General features: G+C 34.5%; 2 protein-coding genes across 2 annotated transcripts; both read right to left on the bottom strand.

Moving 5' to 3' along the window:
• Positions 1-9,763: 9,763 nt before the first annotated feature.
• On the bottom strand, positions 9,764-10,158 carry LOC131607246 (uncharacterized). The gene has a single exon (XM_058879268.1). It carries the CDS (start codon positions 10,125-10,127, stop codon positions 9,858-9,860), a length of 270 nt encoding a protein of 89 aa, XP_058735251.1. The 5' UTR covers positions 10,128-10,158; the 3' UTR covers positions 9,764-9,857.
• Positions 10,159-17,449: 7,291 nt separating this feature from the next.
• On the bottom strand, positions 17,450-20,324 carry LOC131638984 (subtilisin-like protease SBT1.7). The gene has a single exon (XM_058909512.1). It carries the CDS (start codon positions 20,046-20,048, stop codon positions 17,775-17,777), a length of 2,274 nt encoding a protein of 757 aa, XP_058765495.1. The 5' UTR covers positions 20,049-20,324; the 3' UTR covers positions 17,450-17,774.
• Between the last annotated feature and the right edge of the window lie 414 nt (positions 20,325-20,738).

Below are 20,738 nucleotides of genomic sequence, written 5' to 3'. Positions count from 1 at the left end.
GCTTCGTGACTTTTATCATTAGAAACCTTAGCAATGTTATTCATCATAGACTCTAGAATCTTCTATAGTGAGTCACTACATTGTAATAGTTAGATTCCTTTTTTGCCTTGGTTGTCATGAGCTATCAGTACTATATGTACCAAATGATTGGCATTGAATAAACTATGATGAAATTGATGAGAATAGCCTAGAATAGTAAATGCTAATATTTTCTTTATGTGTTTGAATATTGCTTGGTGAGATATTCACTTATTTGCTTAATTCAATTTCTTGCTTTTTTCCCCAAATCCTTCTCTTACCACCAAAACCCGAACACATCACCTAACAATTGGTGCTTCCATTGAGCTTCCATGTCCTCCTCTCTGTCATACCCCCATTTTTGACCTAAGATACCACCTCATATCATATCATATCATATGCATCATTTGCATCACTAACAAATTGCATAGCTTGTGTTTGCTACTTGTGACTCAGCAGGGTTTAATCAAGAAATCACTCATCAGTACAAGTAACAATCAACTAGGGTTTTGTTCTCCCTTCATCTCAAATGAAATATCTTCATCAACAATCAACATTTAGTCCTCAAAGAGTCATTTCAACAAGCTCAAAAGCTTTGAATCAACCAGATCAGGGTTTTGACTGAAGACAGCATACTCCTGACTTTTGCTCAAGATTTGACCTAATGGCTTGGGACATGACCTCAAGATCCCAAATGCATCATCTTGACCTAATCTATTGGCTCAAGACATCTCCCACACAAGGATTGATCTGCAATGAAATTTCAGGTCATCACAATGGAATTTTGAACTATCAGGGACTGAAATCAGGGATCACATTTGGGAAACCCTCAAAGGCTCCAGGGCATCACTCAAAGGGTTCAATCATCCTCAAATAATCCCTATGTCAATATCCAATAGAAATTGTACTTCAATTCAAGAGCCACAGTCATCAATTTCATCAGGTTCATAATTAGGGTTTTTGGCCTAATTCACCTGAACAACTGACTTTTCAATCAGGAAATGGTGCCACAACTTAAACCATGGCTCAAGGTCCTCCAATAACTCAATATGATCCATTCATACCATTCATTTGGTGAGGATAGCTTGATTCATCTGAAATCTCCAGAAACGCGATTCACCTGAAAAAGTCGACTGTACAAGATCACCATTGACTTTTTGGAAATTTTGGTCAACCATGACTTTTGAAGTTTTAAATCATCAATATATGATATTTGAAGTCATTTGATCAAGGAAAATCAAGAAAATCAATCAAGAATCAAAAAGTCAAAAGTTTGACTTTTCATACTTAGAAATTTTTCTAAGTGTTTTCAAGGGTTTTTTTCCAAACTTTGGAAGGGAATATCTCAAAATTTCACCTTCAAACTGAAAAAAAAATTCCAACATGAAAGTTGTAGATTTTGATTCAATGAACAACTTTGTCACATATAATTTTTTTTCCATAAGATTAACCATTTAAGAGATATGGAGCTTCAAAGTTGGTATCTTTTGAAAAATTCACTAAAAAACTTCATTTTTTCCAAAGTTCATGGATCTTTTTCACCCTTTTCCTTAGAGATCTTGAAGAAGCTTTCAACTAGGGATTTGAAGTACCTAACAAGAGCTTTCCAAAATGCCCAGGAGCATGAAAAAATATTGAGTGGAGCTATGGTTTTGAATTTTGTCATTAGAGGTCCTTAAGCTTAAAATTTCAAACCATTTTCACAAAGTTATGAACATTTTTGCCTCATGATGCAAGCAATGACATAAACAAGCAATGAGTGCAAGATATTTATCATTTGAGATCATATTGGAAAGAGATAAGAAGCATAGGAAATTTTAACCATGGTTTAGATTTTAACCATTTTGCATTTAATGCAAAGATTCTATTTTATCTCCAAATGCCAAATCACCATTCTAATCTCAACTTGCAAAGCTTAAACTTCAAAATCCTTGGCCTATAAATAGAGGTTCAAAACACATTCATTCTCACACCAAAACCTTCCAAAGCCTAGGTTTTCTCTTTCTTTCTTAAGTTGCAAGTTTCATAATTTTCAAAGAGGTAGAAAACTCAACCTCCAAATCCTTGAAGTTATGGCCAAAGTGATGGTTCTAGCAACTCATAAACATCATATGGGATGTGTTTGATCCATTCACACCTCTCAAAAACACCCAAAACTCAAAATCACTTCCTCACTTCCATATATGCACATAATGAACCTTATCATGCCAAATTCCATACCAGGCCATTTCTGTCCAAACTAACCTTCCAAATACCATCCATATACTTCATATGAATGATCCAAACACTCATCATCAATATGAAACATCTCCATCATCAAATTCGATCCTCACTTGGCTCTACTGCAGATCGGGTGCTACCTCTTGATCCAGGAGTTTTCAGATCATTCCAGGCATTCAAACACCTTCCATAAGGTCCATTGAAGCTATCCAGATCATCAAACAACATCTAGAACCTCTCTTTTGCAGAATTCGATTTCCAGTTTTGCCACTTTTAAGGTAAGTTCTCTTGAACTTCAAACTCCATCATACATGCATCATAAATGAAATATTGCTTTGCCATATTGTTTCTGCACCATCACTGAATAATAAGCCTCAATCAATTGCATCATATCATGATCATACACGATTTCACAATTATTTGTCATATTAGGGTTCTTCACGATTTCCAGAAAATTAATGATCTTAGAGTGAAAATAAATGAAATTAAAGGTCATCATCGTGTTCCTTGTGAAAAACCGAGTGAGATAGACTATCTACTCGATCAAAACAATTCAATTTTAATAATTTTCAAAAATCAAATGGGGATGGTGTTTTTGGCGCCATTTTCTGTTCAGAATTTTCAAATGTTAGTTTTCAAATATAATTAAACAAGCATGTTATACTTACAAGCTGTGCGCGCAGCTCAGTTGGCAAGTGTTTTGGTTGGTGACCTCAAGGTCACGAGTTCAAGTCCCTATGGGACCAAAACCTTTTTTTATCCCTATTTTTCTTCATTTTCTTCACAACTTCAATCCATTAATTAACCAATCAAAATTCATCATTTTCACTTCATTTTTTTTACACTTCTCATTGAACATATATATTTTACGAATACCCAAAAAAATCATAAAAAAATATTTATTTGATGCATTATTATTAGGTTTAAAATGACTTGTTTTTAAGTGTTTTTTAATACTTTAAATACTGTTTTTTCATTTGATTTTTTAAAACCTAATCACTTGTAAATGTTTTGTGATCAAACCCTAATCACTTAGGTCTTAATTAGGCATAAGCTTTGTCTTTATCTTAATTAAGTTGACTTTTGTCAAAATTCAAACTGTTTTCAACAAACGATCAAAGTTTTTCAAAACGATGAAACCTCGCGTCTTTTAACAAAACAATCAACCATGTTTTATAAAATAAAACATGGGCCTCTCTTTTGAGTTGTAAGTCCCATTCCATTTCATTTTATACATATTTTCTTTAAAAAAAAAGCTTTTTGTACATAACTTTTGCAAAACTTTTGTTTTAAATCAAAACCTTTTCAAAAACACCATGTTTTATAAAATAAAATATGGGCATCCCTTATGGTATAAGTCTCATTCCCTTGTATAAAATTAGGTTTCTCTCATTGTATATATACCTATCTTTTTATACCGCGATCAATTTGATTAAAACCCTCGAATAACAAATCAAATTAGGGTTTTCTTCAAAATCTTTTCAAAAACACCATGGGCCTCCCTCAAGGTATAAGTCCCAACCCCTTTTGTAAATATTTGTTTACATAGCTTTGAATAAATTCATTGGACCCCTCTCCCCGAGTATAAGTCCCAATTCCCGTGTACATAACCTTGTTTGATAAACTGTTCATCCTTACAGGTATATTTCCTTCATAAACTCCAATGTACACGTACACTTTGTCATATATATGTACTTGTTCATATACTTGTTCATGTTTGTTCATATACTTGTTCATACTTATTCATATGCTTGTTCATGTTATATATATACTTGTTCAACTTAGTACAACACTAGGTTCCCCATAGCCTCCTATTGGGCTTCGTGCAAAGAATCTCCCTTAGCTAGGTTAGGACATAGAGTATGGTTTCCCGGTGAAATCGCTCTAAGAGCTCAAACTAACTATACCATGCCTCCTCTTGGGCTTCATACAAACGACTTGTCCCTCTCGTAGCCTCCTCTTGGGCTTACAATACAAGGACCCTCGATTGTCCCTCCCATAGCCTCCTCTTGGGCTTACAATGCAAGGACCCTCGGATAGCCTCCTCTTGGGCTTCGTACAAGGACCCACGGGCTTCTTAAAAGCATCCTCATATCCAAATCAAATACCCTATGAGATTAGACAAATATCATCTCTATGATAGGAGTATCTCTTCTATATCATCACAATCAATCAATCAAACATCTTTTTTGCCACAAGGCTGGCTAATCAATCAAACCTTTTGCCACAAGGCTGGCTTATCAAAACTTTTTGTCACAAGGCTGGCTTATCAAAAGTTTTTGCCACAAGGCTGGCTTATCAATACTTTTTCCCACAAGGCTGACTTATCAAAAGTTTTTGCCACAAGGCTGGCTAATCAAACTTGTTTTGCCACAAGGCTGGCTAAACAAAAATCATCTTTATCATTCTAAGCACCATAAGTGGCACAGCCCAGGTCTTATAATGAAAAGATTCAAACAAAATCAAACAGATGTATGTGATGAAATAGATTAGATACATCGAGCATTAAGATGACATTCGTCTCTTATCCTTTGCTTCCACTAGCATAAGTGGGAACTACGATTGCTCTGACTTTCTCAACATCCCTTTGAGAATACGTAGGCACAAGGTCGTATCCTTGGCGAGAAAAACTTCTATCTCGCTCAAACCACTCAAACCTTAGCACCCCGTAGACCCCGAGCTACAGATGTCAATTTGTGTCATACTCTAACCTCTGATTGGTCAGCTTCTTGGCCAAGAATTTTATTTCCTATTTTTTTTGACCCAATTTTCACTATAAATAAACCAATAATCATCTACCAACGATCATCCAGAAAATCTACCATTTTGCAACTTCACACTTTCTCACAAACTTTGTTAAACATTTCTTTTATTTTCTATTGGTGTTGCTTTCAAACCTTTTTGGGGTCAATGATTTCTATATGAGACCCTCCCCCTTTTATTTATTAAAACCTTTTCTAAAACTACAATGTTTTTGACCAATGATGATACCTGATGTCTTTTTTTAAAAATGTTTATTTTGGTCTCCCCTATTGAAATTCAATTCTTCTTAAAAAAAACTCTTTATCAAATTTTTGGGCAATGATTTCATATGATGCCACCCTTTTCAATTTTTCAAAATCTTGTTTTTGGCCAATGATGCAACATGAGGCCTTTTTTTTAATCTATTAGCCAACAATTGTCAAGGTAGTTGTTCGTACGAACAACGCCAAAGTTACCCTAAAATCTCACTTTAAAACCTAAAGGCTAAATGGGTCTCCTTGAGTACAAGGGAGGCAAAAAATGTCTAACACCTTCCATTTGCCTAAATTACCAACTAACCCAGATTTCACTATCAATAAGGTTTTCCCCTTTATTTCCTTTAAATAAATTAAGGGTGGCAGCTGTTTTTATTAAAAAAAAATAAGTCGGTTGTTACAACAACATCACCAGATTCATCAATTAAAAGACAAAACACATCATCAACAATACACTAGTGCATATAAGGAATTTAACACTGGTTTTTAAGAGATTTAATACCTATTTTTTTCCGGTGTTGTTGCCATAGGTATAGTAAGTATAGTTTAGACACCGATTTTAAAACAGGTATGATAAATCGATTTAACATCAGTGATAAACAGGTGTTATACATATTATAGATATGTGTTAAAACTAACATTCGACACCTTTTTTCCTCCTTTAAAAAAGAGTAAAAACTTATAAATCATACCTAATATATTTAAAATTTGGTGTCAAAACTTTAATGGAGATAAATTTTATTAAAAACCAACTTATGACACTTATTGCTACCTATAATGGATGTCAAACGTATATATTATACCAAGTTTATCAAAATTTGGGTGTTAAAGTTTAACAGAGAGTTATTTGGTTAAAATCAACCTTTCATGCCTATTTTTTTCTTTAAAAATAGGTGTATAATCTTTCTTAAAATAGATGTATTATGTACGTATCATACCTTTCATTTCTTAAATTTGGTGTTATAAAAGATATTGAGTGTAATTTAATTTGAATGGAACCATCAATACATTTTTATCTCTATAATGAATGAAAAAATATGTTACTTTCATCTTAAATAAACTTGAGATCACATGTGGCACCTGTATTTTTAAGTTTTTTTCAACTCAATGAAATTAAATTCATAAATTTTGTTTTGATATATAAAATTATATCAAGTAGCAGAAACATATCAAAATTAAATCTTACAAAGAAATAGTATAAATCCAAACAGGAAGCCTAACTCCTACTTTTTTTTGTGGACTCAAATTCACAGTTTCAAACAGGAAGAATCACGTATAAATTGGATAAAAGGTCAATAGTTCTATTGAAACCACAAATGTCACATAACAGGCGGTCTATCAATTTATGCAACATCTAAACATTATTAAAAACTATTAAGAAACACCTAAATATATAAAATACTCATTCGAAATGTCAACCAACTAAACAATTAAAATAGAAACGATCATATAAATATCAAATACTCATTCATAATGTCAACCAACAAAAAAGTTTTATGTTAGCATATCTTTACACTGGTTGGATATTTTCCTTCCTCAAGTACACTCTCACCCTGCCAAAAGAAACCCAATGAATAACTATTTATTAAATATTAAATAAAGAGTTTATCATGAATCAATAAATTCAAAAAAATGAAACAAATTATTGTAGCAAGGGTTAAATGTCAATTTGATATATAATTTTAAAAGCGTTATACAGTATAAGTTAAACTAAATTCGTAGACGCGATAACACAAAATTGAAAACCGTAAACAAACACTCTTGAAAACCGTTTACAATCAAAATCCCACATATCTTACACATATTGTCAACCATAGTGGTGTGAAAAATTCCAAGATTCAACCCTCTCAATTAGTTGTTGACATTCATTTCACCAACTTCTTTTTCTTTCAAGAAGTCCCTTCACAATTCTAACATTTTCATTAAAATAATATGTACATAAAAGAACAAACCACTGTAGATTTAAAATCTTCACTTTAAAATTAAACTCAAATCACCATAAGACTAAAGGTAAGTGTTGTTATGTTATATTCGACACCTCCAGGTATAAACAAAAATACAAAAGCGGACAATATTAATTAAAAACAACAAAATGGAACACTATGAGATGAATACCTCAATGGTTTGTTTCGATGACCTCGGAACCCAAAGTGTGTTGAAACAGGGTGGAAATGCATATTCTGAGAGAGAACAACATATAAATCCAAAGTGATTATAAATTAAGAATAAATTTATCAGCGACTCCCATTTGGAAAAAGATAAAATCCCAAAAGAAAGAGATTAGGAACTTTTTTGTGATTTGAAACGGATTTGAAAAGGGATTTTGATTCTAAGCGTGTTTTGAGAGGATTTTTGTATCTGATTGATTGAGAAATTAATTAAGAGAAGATGTAGAATCGTGTGAATTAAAAAGGAGAATAAAAGTTTCAATTTTTGAACGGGGGAACAAAGCAGGAGTAGCATTAGTGTAAATTATTTTCACGAGTGTAAAACATATTTAGAAGTTTACTTGTCACATTTAATTTTCCTAAAAACATGTATAAATTTATAATCACGTGATTTGTCAGTTTTTTATTTTATACTTTTGTTCTTAATATCAGATATCTAATATAAAATAATCTTATTTGTTTTATACTTAAGTCACATTAATTACTTGCTTTTCTAAAAAAATCAGTGTTAATAGTTCACACTAAAACTAAAATTTTTATTTTAATTACAAAATTGTCACTGTATATTAATTGTATATCTTTTTTTAAGAAATTAGGTGTAATATCAATAATTCTAAAGTTATTTCACATAAAATTTTGTTGAGATATTTCACATGCACAAGCAGCGGCAAGATCCTTTTGAATCTTAGGGGCAGTCATAAGGTCATTTTCTGGAGCACAATTTATTACATTATTTATCTCCGGGTTGATTTCCATTAAAGTGTCCACCAACTCAATAAATAGCCTCTTAAATAAAGATTTAAGAGACTCGTCACTCCCTCTAAATGACATGCCACACCTTAAAAGAAACTTAGTAGATACAAGAGATGTGTTTACACGAATACGATATTCGGCATTTATTTTCTTAGTTGATTAACAAACGAAGCCTTAATACTTTAGTTTGGGTTCATGAGAGTATAACCCATATGCACACAATAAACATGACTATTGGAAGAAGTAACATGACAAGAAGTAACATGACAGTTTGAAATTGGAGGCCTCTGTTTTCAACAATTCATAATCAACAACTTTGATACTCTCACTTGGATGTTGAGTTTCCGATGCTTCTACATTAGCCGAAGAAGTAACTTTGTCTCTAGAAAGTACCAAAAAAATTTCTTCATCCTATAAAGAGAACAATGAAACCAAATGATTAGAAAGAAAATAATTTATGAGAAATTAAGAAAATTGATATTTTTTAATAAATTGGGGTTTTAGGGTTCAACTCAAAAAGGAGAAAGAATAGGGAAATTTGAAATACCCATTTTAGCTTTGATTTTCAATCACGCACAAAAAAATGCAACCAAGTCAAGTGAACAAATTGGAGAAAAAAAAGAGGTTTTAGGATTAGAAAATACGAGAACAAGAGACAAATATGAGAGATGGTGGAGTTTGAGAAGAAGAGAAAAAGAAATTATTGTGTGTGTGTGAGAGAGAGAAGTGAGTTGGTGTGTTGGTGGTTTTTTTTTATTTATAATATTATATATAATATAGAAAACTAAATATTATATATAATATATAAAAAAATTGAAAAATCTGGTGTGGCTAAAGCCACACCGTGCCTATAGGTTAGTCTGCCCCTGCGTCTCTGTCTCTTTCAATTTCCTCCAACAAAGTGTGAGACGTTTCAGTTGCAAGTGAGGTGGTGGTTCTTCTTCTCTGGATTCTTCTAATTTCTTCGTCATTTGAGATGTCCCTGTCTAACCAACATTTCAACTCTCTCTTAAGACGCTCCATGAAATGGATGTGCCAAAATTTCATTTAAATCGGCAGGTTGAGGAGCGAGAAAAGTACATACCCATCTCTTGTGAAAATCTCAGAAGCCATAATGATAAAACTTGAGAAAAAATGAGAAGAGATAGTGAGAAAGTGTAAAGAATGGTGGAGAAAAGAGGTATTATTTATAGAAAACACGTATATAAAGAACCATCTCCGATGACGCCTCTTTTCCTGAAAGACAGTGAAGGCGCCATCTCACATAATTTATTTGTATTACAAGAGCCATGTCAGATGATGTTTAAGACATTATAAAGTAGAATATGTCATCTCAGATGACGCCTCCTTATTAACTTTTTCAAAAATATTGTTATTTGCGTAATTTTCTTTAAAACAAGATTATTTATCGTTTTTCTTAATATCTGATTATTTAAAAAAACTAATAAAAAACGAAAAGTAATTTTCTATTTTTAAGTAGCCTAGTGTCTATTTAAAAGTTAACATGTGAGATCTAGAAATTTCAAAGTTTCAAATTCACAATTATGTATGGATCTGATATCCGATCATGTATGGATCTGATAGCTATTATCTGAACGAAACAAAATACAACATTTTATCATAACAACATTTTATTATAACACAAATTAAGAAACTCAAAAGAGTTCATAAACTAAGGAACTCATTTGTGATTAACAGCTTCAGCAGCTTTAAATTCAGCCTCAGAGGAAACATCAGCACCAGAGGGAGTCGGTGCTTCTGTAGAACCAGCGCCACGACCTTCCGTTGGTTGCTGATGACCTTCTGTACCATAACCTTGTTTCTTATAATCCTCTAAGTTATCATATTTCAGATAAGGACTGTCCTTATTAAATGGAACCTCTTCAGTGCTTCCTTTACCTTGTTCTGGCTCATTTGTTGGCTTTGTTTCCTTCTCAGTTTGTTTCTCCATCTTGATGATCCTATGTTGTAATGTACAAAAATCTAGCAATGTATATATAAGATAAAAGTAACTTTTTAGATGCTTGGTGTATAGTTGATAGTTACACGTGCTGGTTAATGATGGTGGTAGTGGTGATGATGTTGGTGCCGACGTGCTGTGGTTAAATCTCCACCGTTAAAAAGGGATATAATTCACCGACAATTAAAGACGGTGTAATGACAAAGTAAAATGGACTAGTTATGTCGACGGGTTGCTTTTGGATTGGATAAGGTAGCTTTGAGGTAAAATTGATTTAAAATTTTGATTTATTTATAATAAATTAAAATTAACAAATAACTTCAAATAAAATCATTAAGTTAGATATTTATTCATTCAAACTCAAAAATATTATTGTGTTCACTAATTTTTTTAAAAGACAATAATTATATTTGTTGATTATAAGTTATTCTAAATATCATTAAGTTCACTTCATTGATAATTTTATACAAATATCTTATTGGATTTTGTTCTCGCAATAAATCAAATGGGAAATAGGTCTAATTATCGTCCATCGTATATAAGTTATTTTATTCTTTTTTAGACTTGAGCGTTTGAGTGTTAATCTTGTAGGTTTCGTGTAATCACAATAAAGATATGCACAATCGTGTCTAGAATCTACACCAACAATTTTGTTTTCTGAACGGAATAATGATGTTGTATGTGAGAAATGACTTTTGATTCCTACAAATTTCCACAATGAGAACTCTTTTAATTTAGTCAGATCTCTTCTAATTCAAATCCTAGCCGCTTTAGCAAATACGCTAAGAAGGAAACAACTTCAGATCTTGTTTCTAAAAATACTTTAAAACCTTTCAATTCAAGATCACCTTCACTCATCATCATAGATGTAATCAATGGACTTCTATTCGAGATGGAAGAATCTCTACCAGATGGTTCTCTCAAATCAGCATCACTAATCGATAAGCAAAAGAGCGACACACCAATCTTAGGGTCCCAATACCAGGAGAAGGTAGATTGAATTCCTAACTCAACTCTTTCGTTGATCATTACTGCTACCTTCACTAATCACTTTGTCTTAGGGATCTTCGTCGATGACAGGAGTTCTTGCAACTTGATATTCCTTAAAAATCTTCACAGAGTTGGGCTAAAGAAGACAAGATCAGAGGCCATATGAAGGTTAGAGCCTCTTAGCATTCAAAAATTTTCCTGGTTGTCCATGGGGATTCCGGAGGTTTAGCATTCTCAAATCTAAATAGACAAAGTGTTTCAAACATGCTATGATTGATGGGCCTAACTCTTCCAAGAAAAGGATTCCACTATCAAATATAACTCCAACAGCTTCTAACCAACACCTTATCAACAAGATTGTTAGTGATGGTCAAGAATATTGTTATATTATAGGGAACTAACCCTACACCATCAACACTCGGTATTCCTAATTCATTTGAGCTTCATCTAAGGTCTTACTTACCTATTAAATGACGTGCAATTCCCTATCTACTTGTTGTCCTAGGATAGTGCCTACGGTATAGTCGCTTGCATCTCACATAATTTTAAAAGGTAGACTCCAATCAGGTGGTTGCATAATAGGTGCTGAAATCAAAGCATGCTTAAGTAGCTCAAAGGCTTCAAGACATTTTTCGTCAAAGATGAATTCAACATCTTTCATTAGGAGAACAGTAAGGGATTTTGTTATTTTAGAGAAGTGCTTAATAAAACGTCGGTAGAAACCAGCGTGTCCACGAAAGCTTCGTACTTCTCTAACTATTTTAGGTGGCTGAAGGTTCTCAATTACTTCTATTTTAGCTTAGTCAACTTCAATCCCCTTTTCAGACACTATATTTCTAAGGACGATGTCTTCCTTTACCATAAAATGGCATTATTCCCAATTAAAAACTAAATTGACCTTCACGCACCTTTCTAATACCTTTTCTAAATTAGTAAGACATCCTTCGAAACTTTTCCCACATACGGAGAAGTCGTCCATAAAAATTTCTATGATGTCATCTATGAAATCTGCGAATATTGCCATCATGCATCTTTGAAATATAACTAGTGCTTTACATTAACTGAATGGCATACGACGGTAGGAAAAAGTACCATAGGGAAAAGTGAATGTTGTCTTTTCCTGGTCCTCAAGGTGGATAGGAATTTGGAAGAATCTGGAATATCCATCTAAATAACACAAATATGAGTGTCTAGCTAGGCGTTCAAGCATTTGGTCTATGAAGGGCAAAGGAAAATGGTCTTTACGGGTGGCTTTATTTAATTTTCTATAATCAATGCACATTCGCTAACCTGTTTCGACTCATTTTTCTATCGATTCACCTTTTTCATTCTTAATCACGGTTACACCTCATTTCTTAGGTACGACATGTATTTGGCTGGCCCATTGATTATCTGAAATAGGATAAATAACTCCAGCATCAATTAGTTTCAGCACTTCTTTCCTGACTACATCACTTATGGTGGGATTGATCCTTATTTTATGTTCTCTAGAGGTTTTTTAGTCCTCTTCTAACATGATTTTGTGCATACATATGTAGGGGCTAATCCCTTTTAAATCAGAGATGTTATATCCCAAAGCTTTAGGATATTTTCTTAGCATAACTAAGAGCTTCTCAGTTTCGTCCTTTCCTAGATCTACATTAAATACTACTGGAAGGTTTGGTCGCCCGTCTAGGAACTCATATCTAAGTTTTTGGGTACCTCCTTAAGTTCTCTACTAACAGTTGCTTAAGGCCAGGCATGTGATCGGGGATAAGTGCTAGACATTCTCTTAGACTATCGTTTACATATGGTTGACAGAATTATTCATCTTCGAGTATAGGTGGTGCTGGAATTTTTAGAACTTATGTATCTAGAGGGTTTTTCATTTCAAATTCTTTTACGCACTCGTCAATGATGTTTATAAAATAGCAAGTTTCGTCTATAGCAGATGCTTTCATAAACTTGGAAAGAATAAACTCAATTTTCTCTCCACTTACTTCGAAAGTAAGCTATCCTCCTTTTACATCGATTATTGCACCTGCAGTAGCTAAAAAGGGTCTTCCTAAAAGAATTAGGATACTTGAGTCTTTCTTATATCTATCACTACGAAGTCTGCAGGGATGTATAGTTGACTGATACTTACTGGAATGTTTTCCAGGATTCCTACTGGATATGTAACTGAACGATATGCCAATTGTAGGAACACCATAAATGTTTTGTTGTTGCTCACCTATTTATAATCTTGAAAAAAATTGAAAACTAATAAGTCTTAATTAACCTCTAAAGTGCTTTCGCTGTTTTTAGAAACTAAATCCAATTTTTACTATCCGGTAAGAGGCTCACACTGTTGTGCTATTGACCGGCACCTAATATTTCTCGCTCTCCCGCAAAAAAATTTGACCTTTAAACTAAAAACCAGAATCAAAAAAATAATTTAATAAAAGGTTACGTCAGTTGAATTTACCGAGTCTCATCGGAAGGACGGTCCTCACATACCAGACTCTACAAACTTAGCCAGACATAATCGAGGTAAAACTCATATTATTACTACTATTGTTAAGCATATGAAACAGAAGCATAATGATTATAATTCAGTCAGCAACCCAAACATGTAAGATCAGATTCAAACCTATGTATATTACTAACTACTAACCATAATAAAACTTATGGAATTTAAAAGCAGTGTAAAGAAATCGAAGGTGAAAAACTTGAAGGAATGGAAACTTCTAAATGAAAATGCCGGCAAGATTAATTAAGATTCAATTTGATCTAATTACAAACAAAAACTATGAATGCAATAACAATGGTGTACTAATCCTTCAATGTGAATGACTGGTACTTTTTACGGTAAAGTATCTGCCTACAATGAAAACTAGAAAAACTTGGATACCCAAAACCTAATAAAGCTACCTATTTATAGTGTTATAAGTGCAAAATTTCAGGTCAAATCGTATAGAAATCGTGGGAGAAAAGTACGGTGGAATAGAGAAGACTGGGCAACTTTCTATTTCACTTTTTCAAGAATCGAGGTGCATGACGGGCGCCATACACTATAAGGTGCCACAAGTTTAAAATGGAGATCGTGGTTGTCATGGGTGCCATGGAGGGCGCCATGAGGCTGTGGCGGGCGCCACAATGACTTGTCTCAGTTTCTTTGCTTCGTCTCTCTCTCTCTCTCTCTCTAGTGGACTCCATGTTAGTCTAGTAATGGCTAGCACCGTGGCAAGTGCCATGGAGGCTGCCACCAGTGTAATTTAGCTTCTTTTTTTCCATTTCGCTTCGTTTTGTCCGATTTCTTCATGAATTGACTTCTATTCGCAAAGTATCTGAAACATGCACAAACTACAAGCATAACACTACAAAATGAGATAAAATGAAATTAAAACATATGCAAATCGAGTCAAAATAAACTGTGAGTTTTAGTGTTGTCACTCAAGCAATCTTCAAGAGACAATGAACATTGATGAATTGATCATGAGCATATGGTACAAATTACAATTGTGCTTTGTTTAATACCTTAATAGCTCCGAACAAACCTTCATTTTTCATCTCTAAGAATTCTAACTTGTTTTGAATTTCATTGGTATAAAACAATATGGTTACAAATTTGTTTGGGCATTTTCTAACAGTTGTAATCAGTAAAATAAATGTTGTAATCGGTTACACGCACGTAAATTTTGATTTTTTTAGAAAATGTTATAGTTGTAACCGGTTAAGTGAATCCTATAACTAGTTACAACCATGAATTTATTGAAAAATACTATAACAGCTACAGTTGTAATCGGTTACGTCAATATGGTAATCGGTTATCATTGAATCAATAGCACTTTTTTAGCATCTCTTCATTCCAACGTTTTTCAATCCTTGTTTATAAATCATGGCAGTATTTCTTGGATTTGTACTGATTCTAAAAGGTGTTTTCAAATATAAATAACCATAGTTTCTGAATTTCAAAACTTACTACCTCTTCCAAACAATTCAAATTCAAATCTTTTTCGATTTTATCTAAGTGCCTTGAGCCAAAAAAATTGTGAAACTTCTGCATAATTTTTACAGCATCATTAAAGTTTCACTCTTAAAAAGTTTTGAACACTTAAGTATTATTCATTGTGAATTGTTTACTTGAAAGGGAAGATCAATTCTCATAATTTATACAAGTGTAAAATCTTCTTCATTATTCAAATTTTGCTTTTGTTCATTTAGTGTGAGTGATCATTTTATTCAAGTGAAAGTTGTATGCTTTCTCTTACATGTTGTAAAATCAAAAGGTGGTGTGCTTTTGTGATTGTGTTAGATAGTTAAGAGAGTCAAGTTGATCGAACGAAACATACATGACATGGTGAAATCTCTCACGGGGTGTGAGGGGACTTGAGTATCCTTATTTGGAAAGAGGAGTTAGGATATATCTTTTCATACTTACAAATATTAAAGGGTGGAAATTCTTGGAGATAGAGGCTTTGAATGACTTACCAAACTCTTTAACGAAATTATAAGGTCAAAGAAAATGTCAGATGAGAATATAAAAAGCACTTTAGTTCCAATCTGTAAGAACAATGGGGATACACATAATGGTGCAAACTACAGGAAAATTAAACTTATGAGTCATACCATGAAGTTATGGAAAAAAGTGATTGAACAAAGACTAAGAAAAGAGATTCAAGTTACTGGTAATCAATTTGGTTTTATGCCTTAGAGGTTGACTATGGAAGTGATCTATCTATTACGACATATAACGAACCAATATCGAATGGACCAATAAGACTTCCGCTTAATTTTCATTGACTTGGAGAAGGTGCATGATAGAGTGCCTAGAGAGATTTTATGGAAAGTTCTAAAGAATAAAGAGATCGAAATTGTCTATATTCGAGCTATCCAAGATATGTATGAGGGGGTATCGAATAGTGTGTGGACATGGGGTGGAGATTGTAAATTTATATATCTAATAGATATAAATTATAGCATATTATTAAATTAAATAATAATCAATTATTTAATTCGAATGACGTACCATGTAGGATTGGAGAATATATCGCTGAGAAGAGTGGATACGAGAGGATTGCTACACTTATTGTCGTCTAGGGTTTTTTTATTATACTAATTATCTAATGGGACAACGCTTAAATAACTAAATGACTGAGGGCATGGACCTCTTATTGAGCTTAATTGAATGGTCCAACTCATTACGGTTCATTCAGACATAAAACTCAATCAAATAATTAATCAATAATTAGTGTTTAATAACAATTGACCATACTATAATTAATTAATAATTGATTCATATTTGATTAATTAAATAATTAATCTAACAGGAGAGACTGGCAATTTCCCCATTACAATAGGATTGCACCAGGGTTCAACCTTAAGCCCTTACATTTTTACTCTAATTTTGAATGTACTCACAAATCACATCCAAGAGCAGGCACCGAGGTGTATGATTTTCTTTTGTAGATGATATGGTACTATTTAGAGAGTCGGAGGATGATTTAAATGAGAGGTTAGAGACTTTGAGACGAGCCTTAGAAACACATGGCTTTCGCCTAAGAAGTAAGACGAAGTGTATGAAATGTAAGTTTAGCAAAAGAAAAAGTGTTTCCAACCTATACGTAAAAGTTAGAGACTATATCAAACCACAAGCCACATGGCTTGAATATATTTGATCCGTAATACAAAACAATGGAGAAAGAGAAGGGGTATAAACCATCAAATTTAACTTGAGTGGATGAAATGGAGAAAGACTTCATGAGTTTTATGTGACACAAAAGTATCACTCAAACGGGAGGAATTTTTTTATCAAACATCGATAAGGCCTATGGTATTGTACGTGACAGAATACTGAACAATTAAAAATCAACGCGAAAATAAAATAAGTGTATAAGAGGTGACGATATTGTGTTGGATGTATTGTAAGAATATATGGAATAAGATTAGAAATGACAATATTAAAAAAGTATTCCAGAGTGTCTAAAGATATTTTGTTAAAAGCTTTATGTTTGAGATATCAATGTAGAAGTCACAACTAGTGTGAGGAGAGGGGTTGGAGAGGGTATTGGGTATATTTTTAAAGTAAAGATATATTAAAACACTAGGAATACTCATGCCCAACACAAATCCAACCCCACAAAACGAAAATAAGAAATTGTTATCCAAATGAAACTTAATCAATTTTTCTCTGTCAATAAATATTCTATTTTAATCCATCTTTTTCGCCTAAAGTTATAGTAATAGTAAAGTTAGTGAAACTCTACCGTAAACATTAGTAAACCAATGGAAAACATGTACTGGTCCTATAATATATTAATTGTTCAATGATCAGGCAAACAAAACAATAAAACCCTAGCCAATAGCCAGAACGGTCATATATTGTTGAAAGATTAGAATGCTGTACACCAGAAGAAATAAAAAAAAAGGAGAACTTCATTTTCCCCTCACTCTTTCACCCAGGGAACAAACAGATCCACCCACCTAACCAAACACATGACCCAGTATCTGCTATCATTAATCTCCAGCTAAATAAACACGACATCTTTGTTTGCAAATTCAAATATATATTTAATAAAATTAAAAATACATATTAAATAGCCAATAAAGATACACCCCTCTTCGAGTGAGTGATGAACCTTTAATCAACCTACTACTAAAAACCTTTATTGTTTTACAATCATCAAATCAACCCCAACTAATCGAGATTGGGCTTCCAACCACGTTCTTCGCATTACTCCATTCTAACCGTCCAAATCCATTCACCTTTTGCGGTGTAGAACCCAACGACGTAAACGTCACCGTATAAGGTTTCTTCTCATTCTCCTTAAAACTTAACTCCTCCGGTTCAACGGTTATTTTCACGGTTTTTGAATCTGACGTTAATAAAGCCTTGTAAGTTCCCGCGGGTCCCACGTTGGTGAGGATTCTCGTGTGTTTAACTACGTTGGCCCCACCCATGGTGTCGAAAACAACCGCAAATGATGGATAATTAAGATCATTCACACTGTATTTTTTACCCGCGTCACACTCGAATTTTCTCTTTGCCAAAGAAGTGATTTGAGTAGCTGTGTAGTTTAACGCACAGAGAAAACCTAAGTAATCATCCACCGTTAAATCATAAACTAGTCCTGGATTAAGAGCAGCGATAGGATCCACGTGTCCAGAACCATGATCAAACGGTGTGGAGGGTTTTCCAGTTGCACTGTCTTGTAATTTTTTACCGTCCTTGTAAGCCGAGTAAGCCGTTGTCATGAGAGCCGATCTAACAGCGGCTGGGCTCCATTCAGGATGAGCCGACTTAATCAAAGCGGCTAAACCACTCACATGGGGACAGGACATGGAAGTACCAGAGATAATGTTAAAATCAACGCGCCTCTCATCAACGGGTAAACCGGTGGGTCCCACTGCTTTTGACCACCCAGCTAAGATGTTGACACCTGGCGCGATAAGATCAGGTTTCAAGATCTGTGAAGTGATTGAGTTAGGTCCTCGTGAACTAAACGCTGCCACCACCGGAGATGGCTGAACATTCACTTTGGTTCCTTCGAAAACGATCTTCACCGTCGGTTTTGCTTCGGTGAATAAATACTTCTTGATTGCATTGCCAGCTTTCTCACCAACCGCCGTGGCTGGTAATAGATGTGTGTCAGCGACTAGCTCCTCGCCGTTTGCGGCGGTGTTGGCCAGAACCATACCTAATCCTCCGGCGGCTTTCACCACAGCTCCTTTCTGAACCCTAGCATTCATCCCACGGTCACAGAAAACAATCTTCCCAGCAACCAACTCCGGTGATAAAGTTCCCGTCATACACAAATTCCCGTTTGTGGCATTAGTAGCATTCCCTGCGTAAATCAACGGTAAAGGAGAATCCGGCAAAGCGTTTCCTCGATAGAGAGAAACACCGGAATAGTTGAGTCCGTTACCAAGACTAACTAACGCAGGGAAGTCACGATCCAGTGTACCAGCACCCACGGTAGTAATCCATGGAGCTACATTGGATAGAGAATAAGCACTTGGACCCGCATTCCCAGCGGAGCAAGAGATTAAAATCCCTTTCTCCATTGCCGAAAAAGAACCAATAGCTACACTGTCTCTAAAATAATCAGACATTCCACCACCGAGAGAAAGAGACAAAACATTAACACCATCCGAGATAGCTTTATCGATAGCAGCTAAAATGTCGGAGCTAAAACAACCACCTTTCCAACAAACCTTGTATGCAGCGATTCTAGCGCGTGTGGCCATCCCACGCGCCGTCCCTGCAGCATAACCGAAGAGGCTAGCACCGGTAACAACCGAACCTGCTGCTGTTGTTGAAGTGTGTGTACCATGTCCATCATCGTCTCTAGGAGATTTCGACTCTGTGGTTTCATCGATAGGGCCTAACATGGCTTCAACTCCCTTGGAGAAAAATCTTGCTCCGATCAGTTTTTTATTGCAGTTTGAAGCTGTGAAATTCGTACCTGTTTCACACGCGCCTTTCCATGTTGTGGGTATAGGTCCAAACCCAGTGTCGTCGTAGCTTTTGCTTTCAGGCCAAACACCGGTATCTAAAACACCAACAACAACCTCGCTTGCTGAACTTGATTCTGGAAACATCTCAGCGCTTTTATCAAGGCCAAGAAACTGAGGAGTCCTCGTTGTGTGAAGCTCATATTTCACTTCAGGCAACACCGCGAGAATCCCCGCTTGGCTCTCAAGCAAACGAGCTTCTTCAGCGGTTAATCTGGTTGAGAATCCATGAACCGCGTTTTCGTATGTATACATCATTTCAGCTGACTCAGACACAGATTGTAAAGACGATTCATACCATAAAGTATGATGCTCGTAACTCTCTGGCATTTCAGATTTTGCCATGTGCACTATATAAGTGCTCTTCAAGGAAGAAGACGCATCGCTGAAACCCAATAACAGAACTAACAGAACCACAGGGAAAGATCTGTGAAACGAGAACTCCATGGTTGGATATTTTTTCTCACCCTCAAGATCTTGGAATGAGATTGGGTAAGGGTTGAGAATGGATAGCTATTATAGATAAAAAGACTACTTTATGAATGCAGTTTTTAATGTATAGAATTTGTAGCTTTTGTTCCCACCAAAGTGTGAAAAAAGCTAAGATATTAGCGGTGAGTGGTTGTCTGTTTATAAGAATTATTGCATTGTGACAAAAACTATAAAAAAAGACAGAGAGAGAGTGGAGATAGTAGTGGAAGCAAAAGCAACAATGGCAATATATGATTGATTGCTTATCTACATTCACATGTGAAGGAGGGGAATATATATCCGTTGCAAGTGCGTGACATCTTTTTCTTGTCGTTTTTTCTTCTTTTTTTTTCTGATATTATATTACTAATAAAAAGACAGTTATTTAGGCTTTTTTTTTTTTTAATCTTGCAGGCATTCCGTCACGAAATCACGTTCCAGAAACGTAATTTCACACACCAATCTTTTACCTAATATCTTGAATGAATAAACTCTCAACTGTGTTTCTTTGTAGATATTTTATTTTAAGCTTTATAATTGGTGCATGTTCAGTGTGTACGGTGTTTTAAAGAGAAAGAGATAAGATGAAGGAGCAAAAAAAATATTGTAAATTACGCAAGGTGACTCACGGGTATGTATTGTAGTGGACATTAGACAATCCTACAT

The sequence above is a fragment of the Vicia villosa genome, linkage group LG1 (assembly GCF_029867415.1).
Source record: "Vicia villosa cultivar HV-30 ecotype Madison, WI linkage group LG1, Vvil1.0, whole genome shotgun sequence".
Taxonomy (NCBI): Eukaryota; Viridiplantae; Streptophyta; class Magnoliopsida; order Fabales; family Fabaceae; genus Vicia; species Vicia villosa.
The sequence above is the reverse complement of the archived record's forward strand: the minus strand, read 5'-3'. Positions and strand labels throughout refer to the sequence as shown.

Bases quoted from the DNA above. Each gene is read 5' to 3' on its own strand.
- LOC131607246 (XM_058879268.1), bottom strand. From the start codon at position 10,127: ATGGAGAAACAAACTGAGAAGGAAACAAAGCCAACAAATGAGCCAGAA.
- LOC131638984 (XM_058909512.1), bottom strand. From the start codon at position 20,048: ATGGAGTTCTCGTTTCACAGATCTTTCCCTGTGGTTCTGTTAGTTCTG.